At 44.1% G+C, this 14,373-nt stretch overlaps 1 protein-coding gene across 6 annotated transcripts in view; it reads right to left on the bottom strand.

The window, feature by feature from the left end:
• PLXNA1 (plexin A1) overlaps positions 1-14,373 on the bottom strand; it is a 319,346-nt gene that overhangs the window by 128,371 nt on the left and 176,602 nt on the right. For all 6 annotated transcript variants that reach the window (XM_069736287.1, XM_069736288.1, XM_069736289.1 and 3 more), the window contains exon 4: positions 7,191-7,334. In XM_069736287.1, the coding sequence (XP_069592388.1) occupies positions 7,191-7,334 (144 nt within the window). The remainder of the gene's footprint in view (positions 1-7,190; positions 7,335-14,373) is intronic.

Consider the following 14,373-nt stretch of genomic DNA (forward strand, 5'->3'; position numbering starts at 1 on the left):
ATAGGAGAGAAACTGCCCACTAATCCTACAGAAACCTCTGGAAGAGCATGGCATTGTGAATGTTACACATATACAGCCTTTATTCTACTGAGTTAAACAACTCAGCTTTATCTCATGATGGAAGAACCTTTGGATGGTAAAATATTTTCCTCAAAAAGCAGTTTATTGAAAAAAAATCCGATTTAAATAAAAAAAAAAATCCGATATAAATAAAAAAAATCCGATTTAAAAAAAAAAAACAAAAAAAAAAACATTGATTTTTATCCACCCTGGCTAGAATGGCCAAACCAATCACCGGATCTAAATCCAATAGAAAATGTATGGAAAAAACTAAACTCAGACTTTATAGGAGCCCATGGAAGCTTCAGGATGTGAAGAGTGTGTGTGGAAGAATGTGCCAAAAATCACACCTGAGCAATGCCTGAGACTAGTTTCTCCATACAGGATGCGTCAAGCTGTCATCACCAACAAAGGCTTTTGTGCGAAGTATTAAATACCGTATTTTTCGGACTATAAGACGCACCGGACTATAAGGCGCACCCAGGTTTTAGAGGTGGAAAATAGGGAAAAAAAATATTTGAAGCAAAAAATCGTGGTAAAATATTTAATAACATACTATTATATGTGGTGTTATTATATATAATAGTATGTTATTATGTTGGAAGCTGCGGGACCAGTGTGGTGTCTGTACAGTACTATATGAAGATGCTGGAGGGTGAGTATAAGAATGGGGGCACAGGGCTTGAAAGCACCACTCCAGCACTGCAAAATAACACTGGAGTGCTGCTTTAAAATCCCATGGAAGAACTATAAATCCCAGCATGTCCTGCAGATCCTATGACATGCTGGGAGTTATAGTTCACCAAAGGAGTGGCAGAGTGCTTTATTGTGTTTTGTAAAGACTAACCTCTTAAATGTGGCAGCCAGCCACACTGTGGTGAGGTAAAAGCATCCCATGACTGCACACAGAGCCTTCCCTCGTTTCCTTTCCACAGCACAGGTTATGAGGAAGCTGCAGATTCTAGTGGAGAGCCTGAAGGACCTGTGATGATGTCAAGAAGAGGGAGGGCTCTGAGCTGCCATGTGATGCTCCAGCCCGCCCACTCCTGACATCAAACAGGTCCTGTTTGTGCACAGCACTCAGTGTCCAGCCCAGGCATGGCAGGCAGGTATGCAGCGATCTCCTCTCTCCTCTGGCCCCTGCTGCTGCTGCCTCCTCTCCCCCGGACACACAGACCTCCCCAACTGCTGCAGGAATCAGCGCTGGAAAAGCCATGTGTGTTCCTGCTTAAGTGCAGTATTCATTTGCTGCTCCGGGCTCACTGCTCAGCTGATAGGTGGGCGGGGAGCCGCTAATGAATATTCACTGCACTTAATCATCGGGACCACATGGTTTCCCCAGGTGATTCTGGGCAGCAGGGACATCCTGAAGTGGGATAACAGTGCGATCCCACTCACTGCTGCCCCCCTCCCCACATGCTACATCCGTACCATAAGACGCACCCACACTTTCCCCCCAAATTTGGAGGAAAAAAAGTGCGTCTTATGGTCGGAAAAATACGGTACATTTCAGTAAGTGTGTTCAATACTTTTCCTCTGTGTCATTTCTCATAAATTATGGACATCTCTTGTTCCATTTCTTTGCCCGTGTGGGTTGGATGGATTGTTACAGACATCTGGTGAGAAGTTCATGTCAGTAGCACCTTGAAAAATAGATTTGCTTAGAAAATTGGTGACATGTTCAATATTTCTTTCACTCGCTGTAGGTGCAAAACAAGTACGGTAGGTCAGAAGGTGCACAGACCATGTCACCGATGCACCTTGCGCCTGGTCTGAACAGTTATTTTGTGCTACCCAGACTCTTCATGAGAAGATAGGAGAATGAGTTGATGGTTCTTGAAGATTTTTTTTTTTTGTATTATAAAAGGTCTATTTTTTCCTATATTTTTTCTTTGTTGGAGTTTATATCTGACATATTGTCACATTCGTAGGTAATACATCGCAGGAGACACAAGGTACGAGCTCAGGTGCTGATATGCACTGAAGTTTAGTGGCTATTTATATGTGTGCAATGAAGAAATGCCTCACGGGGTTTTATTTGAGGTGTAAACACCCCCACAACTGTCATCAGTATGGTTTCCTACATCTTAGAACGTCGTCCTTCCACCAGGCAGGAGAGGAACATGGGCTGTCATACCGGTGATGAAGAAGGACCCTGAAAGTCTTCTCTCTCTAAATCCCCCTCCAATGCATCATTTGTGATCAAAAGAAGAAACAAGGCAAACTGGGGAGCTGTCACCCATCTTGTTTCCAACCAAACGACAAACAGACGTGGATAACGAAAGAAAACTTTCCTGAATGAACCCCCACCATTCTTTCCATCTTCTCCTACTATCCACCACCCTGAAGATGCCGCTACTGACGAGGACGCCACATTTCACTTCTTAACGACGCTTCCTTGGCTTGACAATTCCTTGTCACTTTGCTTACTTTTCTCCTAAGAATATATATTTTTCAGGAGACATCTCCTTGGGAAGGAAAGAAAGCAGCTGTAATGTCGGATAACTCTCTAATCAGCAGAGGGAACTCAAGCAGGTGGAGAAGAAGAGGAGGAACGTGGTGAGAAGGCTTGGCAGCCTCACAATTTACCCGTCTGGCTATGGAGATGTGGACTGACACTCGAAGAGTCCTCTTATCTTCTAGCCTTCAGCGGTCTGAGCTGTACAACGCTAAGGATGAGGAGAACTTTGCAGAAAGTTTCTTCAGAGACTACAAGATTTCAGTCAACCTCCAGAAACCCTATTCTAGTCCTCAAAAGCTCTTCAATTACAGAAGTGTTCCTCAAAGATATTCTGTGACACATGACCCAAGAAGACATTACCCTGCGACGCCATGTCAGAGTTACTTAGGTCTCCTACAGAGAAAATATAAGTTTGGCATCCACCTCTAACTGCAGCCATAAAAGTGACCACATTCTTAAGGCGTTGTCAAAATAAAGAAAATGTAGTTAAAGGGATATTCTCAAGTTTGGAAGTTTTTCCCTATATCGAGTTTACAAGACAACTTCCCGATCACTGGGGGTCCGACTGTTGGGATTCTGAGATCCGGGGCTTATGACTGGAGCGGTGGTGGATCATGTGCACTGCTTCTCCATTCATCTTCTATGGGCCCAACATTGAAAGAGGAGTGCAGCACTCCCACACGAATTTACAGAGTGGAGATGTGCACAATCAACTAACTCTTCATTCACAAACCCCAGTTTTTGGAGTCGGCGGGGTCCCAGCAGTCAGACCACCAGTGATTGGGAAGCTATCCCCTGGATGACGTGAGAATACCCCTTTAAATGAACTTGAAATGGTCACTGCTGTCTCAGCAAAACTTTGGATAAAACAATAGTACAAGCCAATATAAGAATATTTACAGTGTAGAGTCATGAAAAAAAACTAAGTCCTAGATTTCTATGGTTTTACAAATCAGGAATAATAATCACCGCTGCTCCTCAGTAGGTCTTAATAGTTACGTAAAAACAACCTCAGATGTACCACACATGACAGATTACATTGTGACATTATTTCGAAAAAACTAGGCCAAATTTCAGAAGCAGTGTGTGAAAAATTAAGTACACCCTTGCTGCTTCCTTAGCAAGCAAGAAAGTAAGTACGTAAGTAACAGCCAGGTGCTGCTAACCAAAGCTATAAAAGCAGAAGTTGTGGCAGTTTGCTGGTCTGGAGAATTCAGGACACTTAGGCTATGTGCCCACGTTGCAGAATGTATGCAGAATTTTCCTAATCAAATCCGGACTCCCTTGGCAGGAAATCAGCTTGCGTTTCTTTTGCGTTTTTTAATCTCGTATTTGTCGAGTTTTTTTTTTTTTTTTTTTTGCAGAATGTATTAAAATAATTGGATGCTTAATGTAAGCGTTTCCACAGCGGAAAACCACCACAAAAACGCTTAGGGTATGTGCACACGTCAGAATTTTCTAGCAGAAATTTCCTGACAAAAACCGGACATTTCTGCCAGAAATCCGCATGCGTTTTTGACGTGTTTTTTGTGCTTTTTTTTTGCGTTTTTTCCCAATGCATAGAATAGCGGGAAAAACGCGAAAAATCCGCAAAATTAATGAACATGCTGCTTTTTTACCGCAATGTATTTTTTTTGCGGAAAAAACGCATGTGCACAAAAATTGCAGAATACATTCTAAATGATAGAATGCATATGTCTGCAGTTTGTAATGCGTTTTTATCAAATTTGTATCGCGAAAAAACGCGGGGGAAAAACGCGAAAAAACCTGAACGTGTTCACATACCCTTTAAAAACACAAAATACCACCATTGATTGTGCTAATGAGCAACAATTGCTTTTCTAATAGTCACAACTGTAAATTAAAGACAGTCTGCAGAAGGGAAAACCTGCAAAAACGCAGCACACAAGTCATTAACAGCCAGAAGTAGTGTTCGGCTATGTTCACATGTCCAGTAATGATCCATTAGAACTAGTGATGAGTGAGTGTGCTCGCATAAGGTGTTATCTGATCATGCTCGGGTGCTAACCTAGTGTCTTCAGCATGCTCTTAAAAAAAAGTTCTGGTCTTCGTGGCTGCATGTCTCGCGGCTGTCAGACAGCCGCAACACATGCGGGGATTGTTTAACAAACAGGACATTCCCACGTGTTGCGGCTCTTAGGAAAAAAAAAGTTGTGCAGACAACTTATTAGTCCGTTTTTAAAAAACATCTTTGCTGGGTCTGTTTTGTTGTTTTTAACATTGAAGTCTATGGAAAACGGATCCGTTAATTAGCCATCTGTTTTCTTCCATTTGTAATGGATCCAGTAAGCAAAAAAAACTTTTTTGCTAAAATATTGCTGCTGGATCCATTCTAACGTATTATTACTGGACATGTGAACATCGCCTTATAACTAATGTACACACAACCACGTAGATTACAAAAGCAACTCTGTCCTCTATTGGACAAAAACCTGGAGGCCGACCTGCCAGGACAGGAGCTGGTAACTGAAGGCGAGGGCACCTTGAAGACCTAAATTACTGGCCTATAAATTGCTAAAGTAATTTAATGGGGTTCTCCTGTGCTAAACAAGTTAATGTTATTAAGCCACGAGTGAGGTGTAAAAACAAAAAACCTATACTCGAACTCCCAGATCTTGCACCACATAGTGTGTCCCCTGCAGGTTTCCTGGCATCAAAATCCAGCCAAGGGGCATCAAAGGTGTGGCGTCTGGGAGGTGGACATAGTTTTGTTTTTTGAGGGGGGTTCTTGACCGGAGCCTATTAAGATTCATTTGTGCAATAGATAATCCCTTTAAGCTGCAATTCTCTTAGCTGGACGCCCCCTTTTAAGGCCATGTTCACACAGTGCGTTTTTTACTGCGGAACCGCAGCGGTTTTGCCGCTGCGGTTCCGCAGCTGTTTTCCATGCAGGGTACATAACAATGTAACCCTATGGAAAACAGTCACTGCTGTGCACATGATCCGTAATTTCGTTTAAAAAGCCGCGCAGAATAGCTGCGGCAAAAAAGAAGGAGCATGTCACTTCTTTTTCCTGAACCGCAGCGGTTCTGCACCCATAGACCTCCATTGTGAGGTCAAAATCGCAGTAAAACCCGCAGATCAAAAATATATCTGCGGGTTTTACTGCGATTTGATGTGCAGAACCGCTGCAGCAGGAAGTGCGGGGGAGCGGGCGGAAGTGCGTGGGCGGAGTGTGGCTGCCCCCCCGTGCTCCGATGCCCCCCCCCGTGCCCTAATCTCCCCCCCTTATACTTACCCGGCGTCCCGGTGTCCGTCCGGCCGTCTTCTCCCTGGGCGCCGCCATCTTGCAAAATGGCGGGCGCATGCGCAGTGCGCCCGCCGAATCTGCCGGCCGGCAGATTCGCTCCAAAGTGCATTTTGATCACTGAGATATAACCTATCTCAGTGATCAAAATAAAAAAATAGTAAATGACACACCCCCCCCCCCACTTTGTCACCCCCATTGGTAGGGACAATAAAAAAATTAAGAATTTTTTTTTTTTTTTTTTTCACTAAGGTTAGAATAGGGGTAGGGTTAGGGTTAGGGGTAGGGTTAGGGTTAGGGGTAGGGTTAGGGGTAGGGTTAGGGGTAGGGTTAGGGGTAGGGTTAGGGGTAGGGTTAGGGTATTTTCAGCCATTTTAGCCCTAAAAAGCTTCCTAGGAAACACACAGTCTCTGCATAGAAAACTGCATAAAAAAAGGATAAAAAAACGCATCAAAAAACGCATCAAAAAAGGACAATAAAGGACCAAAAAAAGGACCTGCGTTTTCTGCCAAGAGCTGCAGTTTTTAAAAAAAACCATCCTGAAAAAAAAAGGATGGAAATCCTGAACGTGTGAACATACCCTAAGTCTCCAGATTCCATATATCCTAGTATGGCTTACTTTTGCTTAATCAGGGCCTATATGAGTACCCAATCCTAAATAATAGCGGCCATTAGCCACTGGTGAGGTTTGCAAGTGAACTGCAAGAGTTAAAGACCATACTGATGAGGTAGACCTTGTCGCGGTGGGATGTTTTTGTTTTGTTAAAACAGTATCAGCTAAGTCTCCTATGTTATGTACATAATTATTTACTTACTTACTACAGGGTTTGTGTTCATTTTGTTTTTCTCTTCGGTTTTGTTGTTAAATGGCCAGTGTGAATGTGCACGTCTACCAACTTGTATTCCGGCTCGTTTGTTTGGTTTTGCTTTACTTTTTTTGCACTCCATACATACAGGAGTGCAGCTCCCTCTTTTTAGGCTGTGCATTTGGCCTATACAGCTGGATCCTGCTCTGTTCCCCATCTATTTTGAGACCTACTGGCACGTAGTGAGGTGAACTACAAGAGTTAGTGACCATCCTGAGTTAAGTCCCCTTTGCTATTTACAGGTACTATCACTATTCAAACGTTGCAGGATATTTGCTCATTTTTGTTTTTATCCTAGGTTGTGTCATTAGTAGCTACATTTTTTTTTTAACTTTCACCATAACAGCTCATTGGGAAATACAAAAAAAAGTCTTAATTTCAAGACCCCAAAGTAATCCCAACATTACAATGCCAAACAAGTGATTGACCATCAGACCCTCCGGACCTTATGTGTGATAACATTTCTACACTAATGGACCCCCTGGTCTGAGAGTCCAACTCCTCCAATACTTGAAGTTACTACAAGAGCTCGTACCTGTTTTTCCGTCATAGCGTAGATGAACTGGCGATCGGGGCTCAGCACCAAATCCCGGAGGATTGCATTTCCCTCGTGGACTAGGACATTTTCGTACTGCTGTGTTGCGTGGGAGGAGGATGGTCCAGACAAGTCAACCAAAATCTGTATGACAAAAAAAAAAATTGTTTTAGTTTTTGCAAAAACTGCAGCAAATCCTAGCCCGGAAAGAGTTAACCCAAGCATGTTTTAATTAGTTTGGTGATTCTCTGAACAATGCTGTTTAATTACAGATTGTGAGATCCCAGAGCATGGCTCATCGTTTCTCGGTCAATACTCTGTGCTAATCCAAATCACTGTAGGGCCGCGGTCGTGTTTATTGCAATGGAGGAAGCTGCGGCGGCGGCGGCTGATAAACAGACTATTGAGCCCTTCAGATAAACTCCCAGCGCTATTAAAAAGATTAGACGGACACGGGCAAACACATGGAGTATTAGGCAAACACAACATTACAATCGCTGCACCAACTTGACATTCGTGAAGTGCGGATGGCTGCAGCGTGAACGATCGTGCGGCAAAGAAGCCAAACGCGAGTGGCTTTACAATGATTAAACATGGATGGCAGATAGGCGAGCACCAGAGGAAGAGAAAGCAAATATTAACACAACACAATGGGAAGCCCTCGCCGCTCAGTGCACGTCAGGGTGACATTATGCTCATCGTTCCAGCGGAGCACGGGCTCGGATGAGGCGAAGAAGCAGAAACGGGGTCACAAATTATCTGACAGATACAGATGATAATGAGCAGCTCTGAGCTGATCACGGTTTCTATGTTTTACTTAAAAAAAAAAAAAATTTCAAAAAATGTAAATTTTTCACAACGGATTTTTTTAAACCTTTTTTTCCCCAAAAAATCCTAAGGAAAAGGGTTTTCTCACGATTTGCTCACGTACAGAAGATTCTACAAAAAGGCAAGATATTTTTTTTGTCTATGCCTAGTATTGTAGCTCAGCACCATTCAAGTCCATGAAACTGAACCGCAATACCAGACATAGCCCAAAGCAGAGATGGCGCCGTTACAAGAAAAGGAGCGGACCCTTTTTTTCTAGTCTTAGATAAGGAGTCTGTAAACTCAAAAGTACGGTCCGTATCCCATTAGAACATACCCTTTTAAGGGATATCGCCCCTATATAAAAAAAAAACAAAACACACCTTAAACTAAAGTTTAATCTAACATTCTAATTAGATGCTTGGTGCCCTCTGGGTGTGGCCAGAACACTGTCGCTCACTGGTTTTGCTAGTGTCCGCCTCCCTCACTGGTGATTGACAGCGCTAGCTCATCTGAGCTCTCTCTGTAGTGTCCGCCTCCCTCACTGGTGATTGACAGCGCTAGCTTATCCAAGCTCTCTCTGTAGTGTCCGCCTCCCTCACTGGTGATTTACAGCACTAGCTCATCTGAGCTTCCTCTGTAGTGTCCGCCTCTCTCACTGGTGATTGACAGTGCTAGCTTATCTGAGCTTCCTCTGTAGTGTCCGCCTCCCTCACTGGTGATTGACAGCGCTAGCTTATCTGAGCTTCCTCTGTAGTGTCCGCCTCCCTCACTGGTGATTGACAGCGCTAGCTTATCTGAGCTTCCTCTGTAGTGTCCGCCTCCCTCACTGGTGATTGACAGCGCTAGCTTATGTGAGCTTTCTCTGCAGTGTCCGCCTCCCTCACTGGTGATTGACAGCGCTAGCTTATCTGAGCTTCCTCTGTAGTGTCCACTTCCCTCACTGGTGATTGACAGCGCTAGCTTATCTGAGCTACCTCTGTAGTGTCCGCCTCCCTCACTGGTGATTGACAGCGCTAGCTTATCTGAGCTTCCTCTGTAGTGTCCGCCTCCCTCACTGGTGAATGACAGCGCTAGCTTATGTGAGCTTCCTCTGTAGTGTCCGCCTCCCTCACTGGTGATTGACAGCGCTAGCTTATGTGAGCTACCTCTGTAGTGTCCGCCTCCCTCACTGGTGATTGACAGCGCTAGCTTATCTGAGCTTCCTCTGTAGTGTCCGCCTCCCTCACTGGTGAATGACAGCGCTAGCTTATGTGAGCTTCCTCTGTAGTGTCCGCCTCCCTCACTGGTGATTGACAGCGCTAGCTTATCTGAGCTTTTCTGTAGTGTCCGCCTCCCTCACTGGTGATTGACAGCGCTAGCTTATCTGAGCTTCCTCTGTAGTGTCCACTTCCCTCACTGGTGATTGACAGCGCTAGCTTATCTGAGCTTTTCTGTAGTGTCCGTCTCCCTCACTGGTGATTGACAGCGCTAGCTTATCTGAGCTTTTTCTGTAGTGTCCGCCTCCCTCACTGGTGATTGACAGCGCTAGCTCATCTGAGCTTCCTCTGTAGTGTCCGCCTCCCTCACTGGTGATTGACAGTGCTAGCTTATCTGAGCTTCCTCTGTAGTGTCCGCCTCCCTCACTGGTGATTGACAGCGCTAGCTTATCTGAGCTACCTCTGTAGTGTCCGCCTCCCTCACTGGTGATTGACAGCGCTAGCTTATCTGAGCTTCCTCTGTAGTGTCCGCCTCCCTCACTGGTGAATGACAGCGCTAGCTTATGTGAGCTTCCTCTGTAGTGTCCGCCTCCCTCACTGGTGATTGACAGCGCTAGCTTATGTGAGCTTCCTCTGTAGTGTCCGCCTCCCTCACTGGTGATTGACAGCGCTAGCTTATCTGAGCTTCCTCTGTAGTGTCCACTTCCCTCACTGGTGATTGACAGCGCTAGCTTATCTGAGCTTTTCTGTAGTGTCCGCCTCCCTCACTGGTGATTGACAGCGCTAGCTTATCTGAGCTTCCTCTGTAGTGTCCACTTCCCTCACTGGTGATTGACAGCGCTAGCTTATCTGAGCTTTTCTGTAGTGTCCGTCTCCCTCACTGGTGATTGACAGCGCTAGCTTATCTGAGCTTTTTCTGTAGTGTCCGCCTCCCTCACTGGTGATTGACAGCGCTAGCTCATCTGAGCTTTCTCTGCAGGCAGTGCTTGCTCTATGCAAGACAGCACAGATCGTTAGTGAAGTGGGGGCCAGGTGGGGCGGAGCACTGAGCCTCTTGGCCATGCCCATGGTGCAGGGGGGCACGCTAATTAGCATATTTTATTACACTTAAGTTACTGGAGGACATGGGCAGTGAAATGAGCACTGAGGGTGCAATTTTTACATCCCTACAAGCGTATGTGCTTAGTTTATATAGCTGTTAGATGGAGATGACACACTCCCTTTAAGGGCAAAGGAGACCAGTAGAGGCAATGAAAGGGGTGTGATTGCAAGTAGTGTAATCCCATGGGATCACATTTGACAGAGCAGATATCATGGGTGATGTCACTGTTCTCCATAGTTTTTAAAAATGTCATCCAAGATGGGTAATAAAAACCACGAGGCCAAAATAGTGAAAAATACCCAACTGGCAAGTCCATTAAAAGGACATGGAGACTAATGTATTTTGCCGTGATCGTTGTTCCTCTCGAATGTCTAGATGACTAGTCTTACTCAATATCGGTCTGAAGTTTTGGGCAGATCGAATTAAAAATCCAATTAATTAAAGCAAACTGAGCATTAAAAGGGAATCTACACTAAGGGCTATGACAAACCCTTGAAGGCATCAAGATGGAGGAATCTGTTCATCTCAAAGTCATGCCAGCCCCTACTGGGACGCCTCCAGGCCACTGATTTGCCCTGAAGTTTTGAGCCGGGAGAGCTGCGACTCCCGAGAGCTCGCTCATTAGGATGGAAATATATGCCAGAAAAGCAAACGAATCACAGGCCTGCTTTAATTAGAGGCACAGCTTTGATTCAGCGCCAGCGCCCGATAACATCTGAGGATTATTTTTAGGCAGTTTTACTAAAACAAATGCACTTAATGAAGGGAGAGGAACCTAAGTAGATTTAAAGAAACAGAGGCGATGTTTGCAAACAAGTCTGTTTAAATAAAAGCTGATCGCATTTGACAATTGTGTTGACACGCGTAGTATTGTTCCAAACCGCAGCAGCACACGGCTGTGACGTATCCTTCCCCAATTCTAAGTGCTTTAGACTCCACCTCCTGATGCTATTTGCCTATTCATGTTCATTTGAATACTAAGCACCGCCCATGCGGGGATAGATTTAGAATGCCACAGCAAAAATGACACATTATGGTAGAAAACTAATAAAATATTGTTTATTATTTTTTTTCTCCCTATCGCCTGGACATCAGTGGGACATTAAGGACATTTCCTTTGATTCTTTCTTGTTCTGTGGGGGGTGTTGTGCGGTCAGAAGCTGGATGTGATGCAGCCGGGGTTGATCTCCATAAGAAATGTTTATCTGGGACAGATGCCGGCTACAGCGAGAGACACGAGGGTCACAGGCATTCGTATGTAAAACGTGATCCCAGCCAGAAGCTATAAAAATTCTCCCGCTGCAGCAGATGTGGAACACTGAAAGTACTGATGTCATGAATATACTTAAAGGGCGACTTCGCACTATTTACTGAGACCAGTATGGCTGCCCCCCGACAGCTCCGCTAAGGGTTGTCGCTCTACTTTCCCCTATCCTGCGATATTGCAAGCAATGGCTGTGAACGTGGTGGGAACAGGGGACGTCTGCGTCACCCTCTCTATATCCTGTAACTTTAGGTCAAAGTCAGAGACTTCAGAAATAGTAAACGGGAAGTAATGGAAGAGTGAAGTCATGTCAGACGCTTCAGGACCAAAATCAAAAATGCAAAAAAGCAGAAGTAACGCAGCAACTAAATGGAGGAGAAATCAATAGGACAGGAATGATGTGACAACCAGGGAGGGAGAGGATGGAGGGGGAATAAACAAGAAAAACAGGAAACATTGTTCTGGGCCATAGGATTCACTGTGGGAGGAAAGAAATGCAGCACTGAAATCTGCTGTTTATTTAAAGGACAACAAGAAAAAAAAAACTTGTCAGTAAGTCTGCAACAGCGACACCTGTAGGATGCTAGCAGTATAGCAAAAGTCAAACTTGAAACATACATGGTCTTAGGAAGCAATTTAGCTCTTCTCCAAGAGAAGGAAGATAACTGTGTGTAATAGGACTTATAGGTGGCACCAGAGAGTTATCACAGATCTGGATTGTACTAAGAGATTCTCAAAACTTGGGTTCGGCGGCCATCATGTCCATAGTCCGTGTCTGCTGGACGAGAGCCCTGCAATCCTTCTCCTACATGATGGCATCCATGGCACCTCCTCAGATTACCAGGTCTAACGCAATATCATGTGTATCTTACCGCAATCATGACGTTGCACCAAGCCTAGTAATCAGAAGAGGTGACAGGTATGAGGGGGCTCAAGGGGCTCTTGTCCAGCAGACACGGACTACCGACATGGCTGGCAAACCAGAGTCCTGCAAATCTTTTTAGCTCAGCTCTTCTAGAAAGCATTAGAATTGAAAGAGTGACGCTTCCACCTAGTGGTCAATAATCATGAAAAATAAGACCTAAATCATTATGTTACACTTGATGCGTAGAAAGCATTTGCCACTGAACGTAGGAGTTCGACGACGGCCACATGCGGTCTACATCTGTGATTAGATGAGGAATGATCTGTCAAAAAAGGAAGATCATGAACGTTTATGACGATCATAATCGCATAAGTGCGTACAAAAACATCCATAATATCTTGGGGTATTACCTGTTCCTTGGAAAGATCGGAGCTCTGGGTACATCAGGACAATGTTAGCTCATTTATGGGTGCCAAAATATAAAATATAGTGCACCATTTAACGGATATATGAAATTTAATGCGATTTTGCACCCAAAATGTTTGCTTTACAGCTGAATGCAACAAACAATTCCGTTATCAAGCATATGCACACAAAAAAAGGCCACAAAAAGGCTAAAAAAATGCTTGCAAGGTGCTTGATTTTATTTCAATAATCTATTTTCCTGCTTATACACTGTTTATTGGGCTTTTTTTTTTCTACTTGCGTTTATATTCTCTCCCCTCATGAAATACTTAAATGTTCAATATAAACTTTGACAGAAAAGGTTCTAGTGTTACCGCCCCTTTAAATGCAGTAATACTATCCTTTAACAAAGATAGTTCATAGACAGCGGCAAAACAATCAGATTTAGACCCAAACACAAATGTTCATGCCGTAGATGAATATAGAGCTGCGACTTCATCTGGGGAACACGATTTGGGCGAGATATTAGATGGGCGACGCGTCTCCCCTCCGCACTCACAGACATGTTTGTTTTCCCAATTACTCTGCGGATCGGCGGAGCTGATAACAGAAGAAAAATCTCTATTAAAATATATTTTTGTTTTCGGTGAGATCTTTCTACATGAGAATTCGGGGGGTAATTGTATAATTGAGCTGTAACAAGCGCCAGTCGAGGGAGACAAAAAATAGGATAAATCTGAGCAAAAAAAAAAGAAATGTTCAATGAAACCCTTTGGCTACAGCTGTCAAATTACATATTTTAATGAGGGAAAATAAAGAAATATCTAAATGCAAGTAACTTAGCCGAGGACTGAAATGTGGGTCAATGAAGACTAAGAAAGGCAGAACAAAGGAAATCGCGGTGTAATAATAGAGATGGGAGGACGGCGGCGGCGGCTGTCGAATGGGTAGCGGAGAATTACACAAGTATTTACAGTGAGAAAGCAAATTACGCCAAAAAGATAAAAAGACAAATGACACAGACACGGGCTGATGTCTGCGGGGAGGTGAGGATGAGAGTACTCCTAGCGCTAAATATAACCTGACTATACCGGCTGTAACCACAAGGGGCAGTATTGAGGGCCTTACTCAGGATTAGCGCACAGCTATTGAAAAATGGAGGTGTCTGAGCACAAGGGTCTAGATTCCACTGGTGTCCACAGGACAAGGTTCAGGTAGACCACAGCTAAAAGAACACCAAGTATTGGAGCAGCCTGGACTGCGTTAAGGTGTCAGAGCAACAAAGTCCAAGTTTGCGGTTCAGATGCCAAGCAATAGGATCATAGTTACAGCACGTAAAAATTTTACAATGTCAGGGTTCAGGAGTCTGCGTCACAATTTTCCAATGCACCAAAGTCCAGGTCCAATAAGATCCCAGAGTATGTGTGGTAAGCACAGTTAGGGCCAGAAATATTTGGACAGTGACACAAGTTTTGTTATTTTAGCTGTTTACAAAAACATGTTCAGAAATACAATTATATATATAATATGGGCTGAAAGTG

This window comes from Ranitomeya imitator, chromosome 8 (assembly GCF_032444005.1).
Source record: "Ranitomeya imitator isolate aRanImi1 chromosome 8, aRanImi1.pri, whole genome shotgun sequence".
In the NCBI taxonomy this organism is placed as follows: Eukaryota; Metazoa; Chordata; class Amphibia; order Anura; family Dendrobatidae; genus Ranitomeya; species Ranitomeya imitator.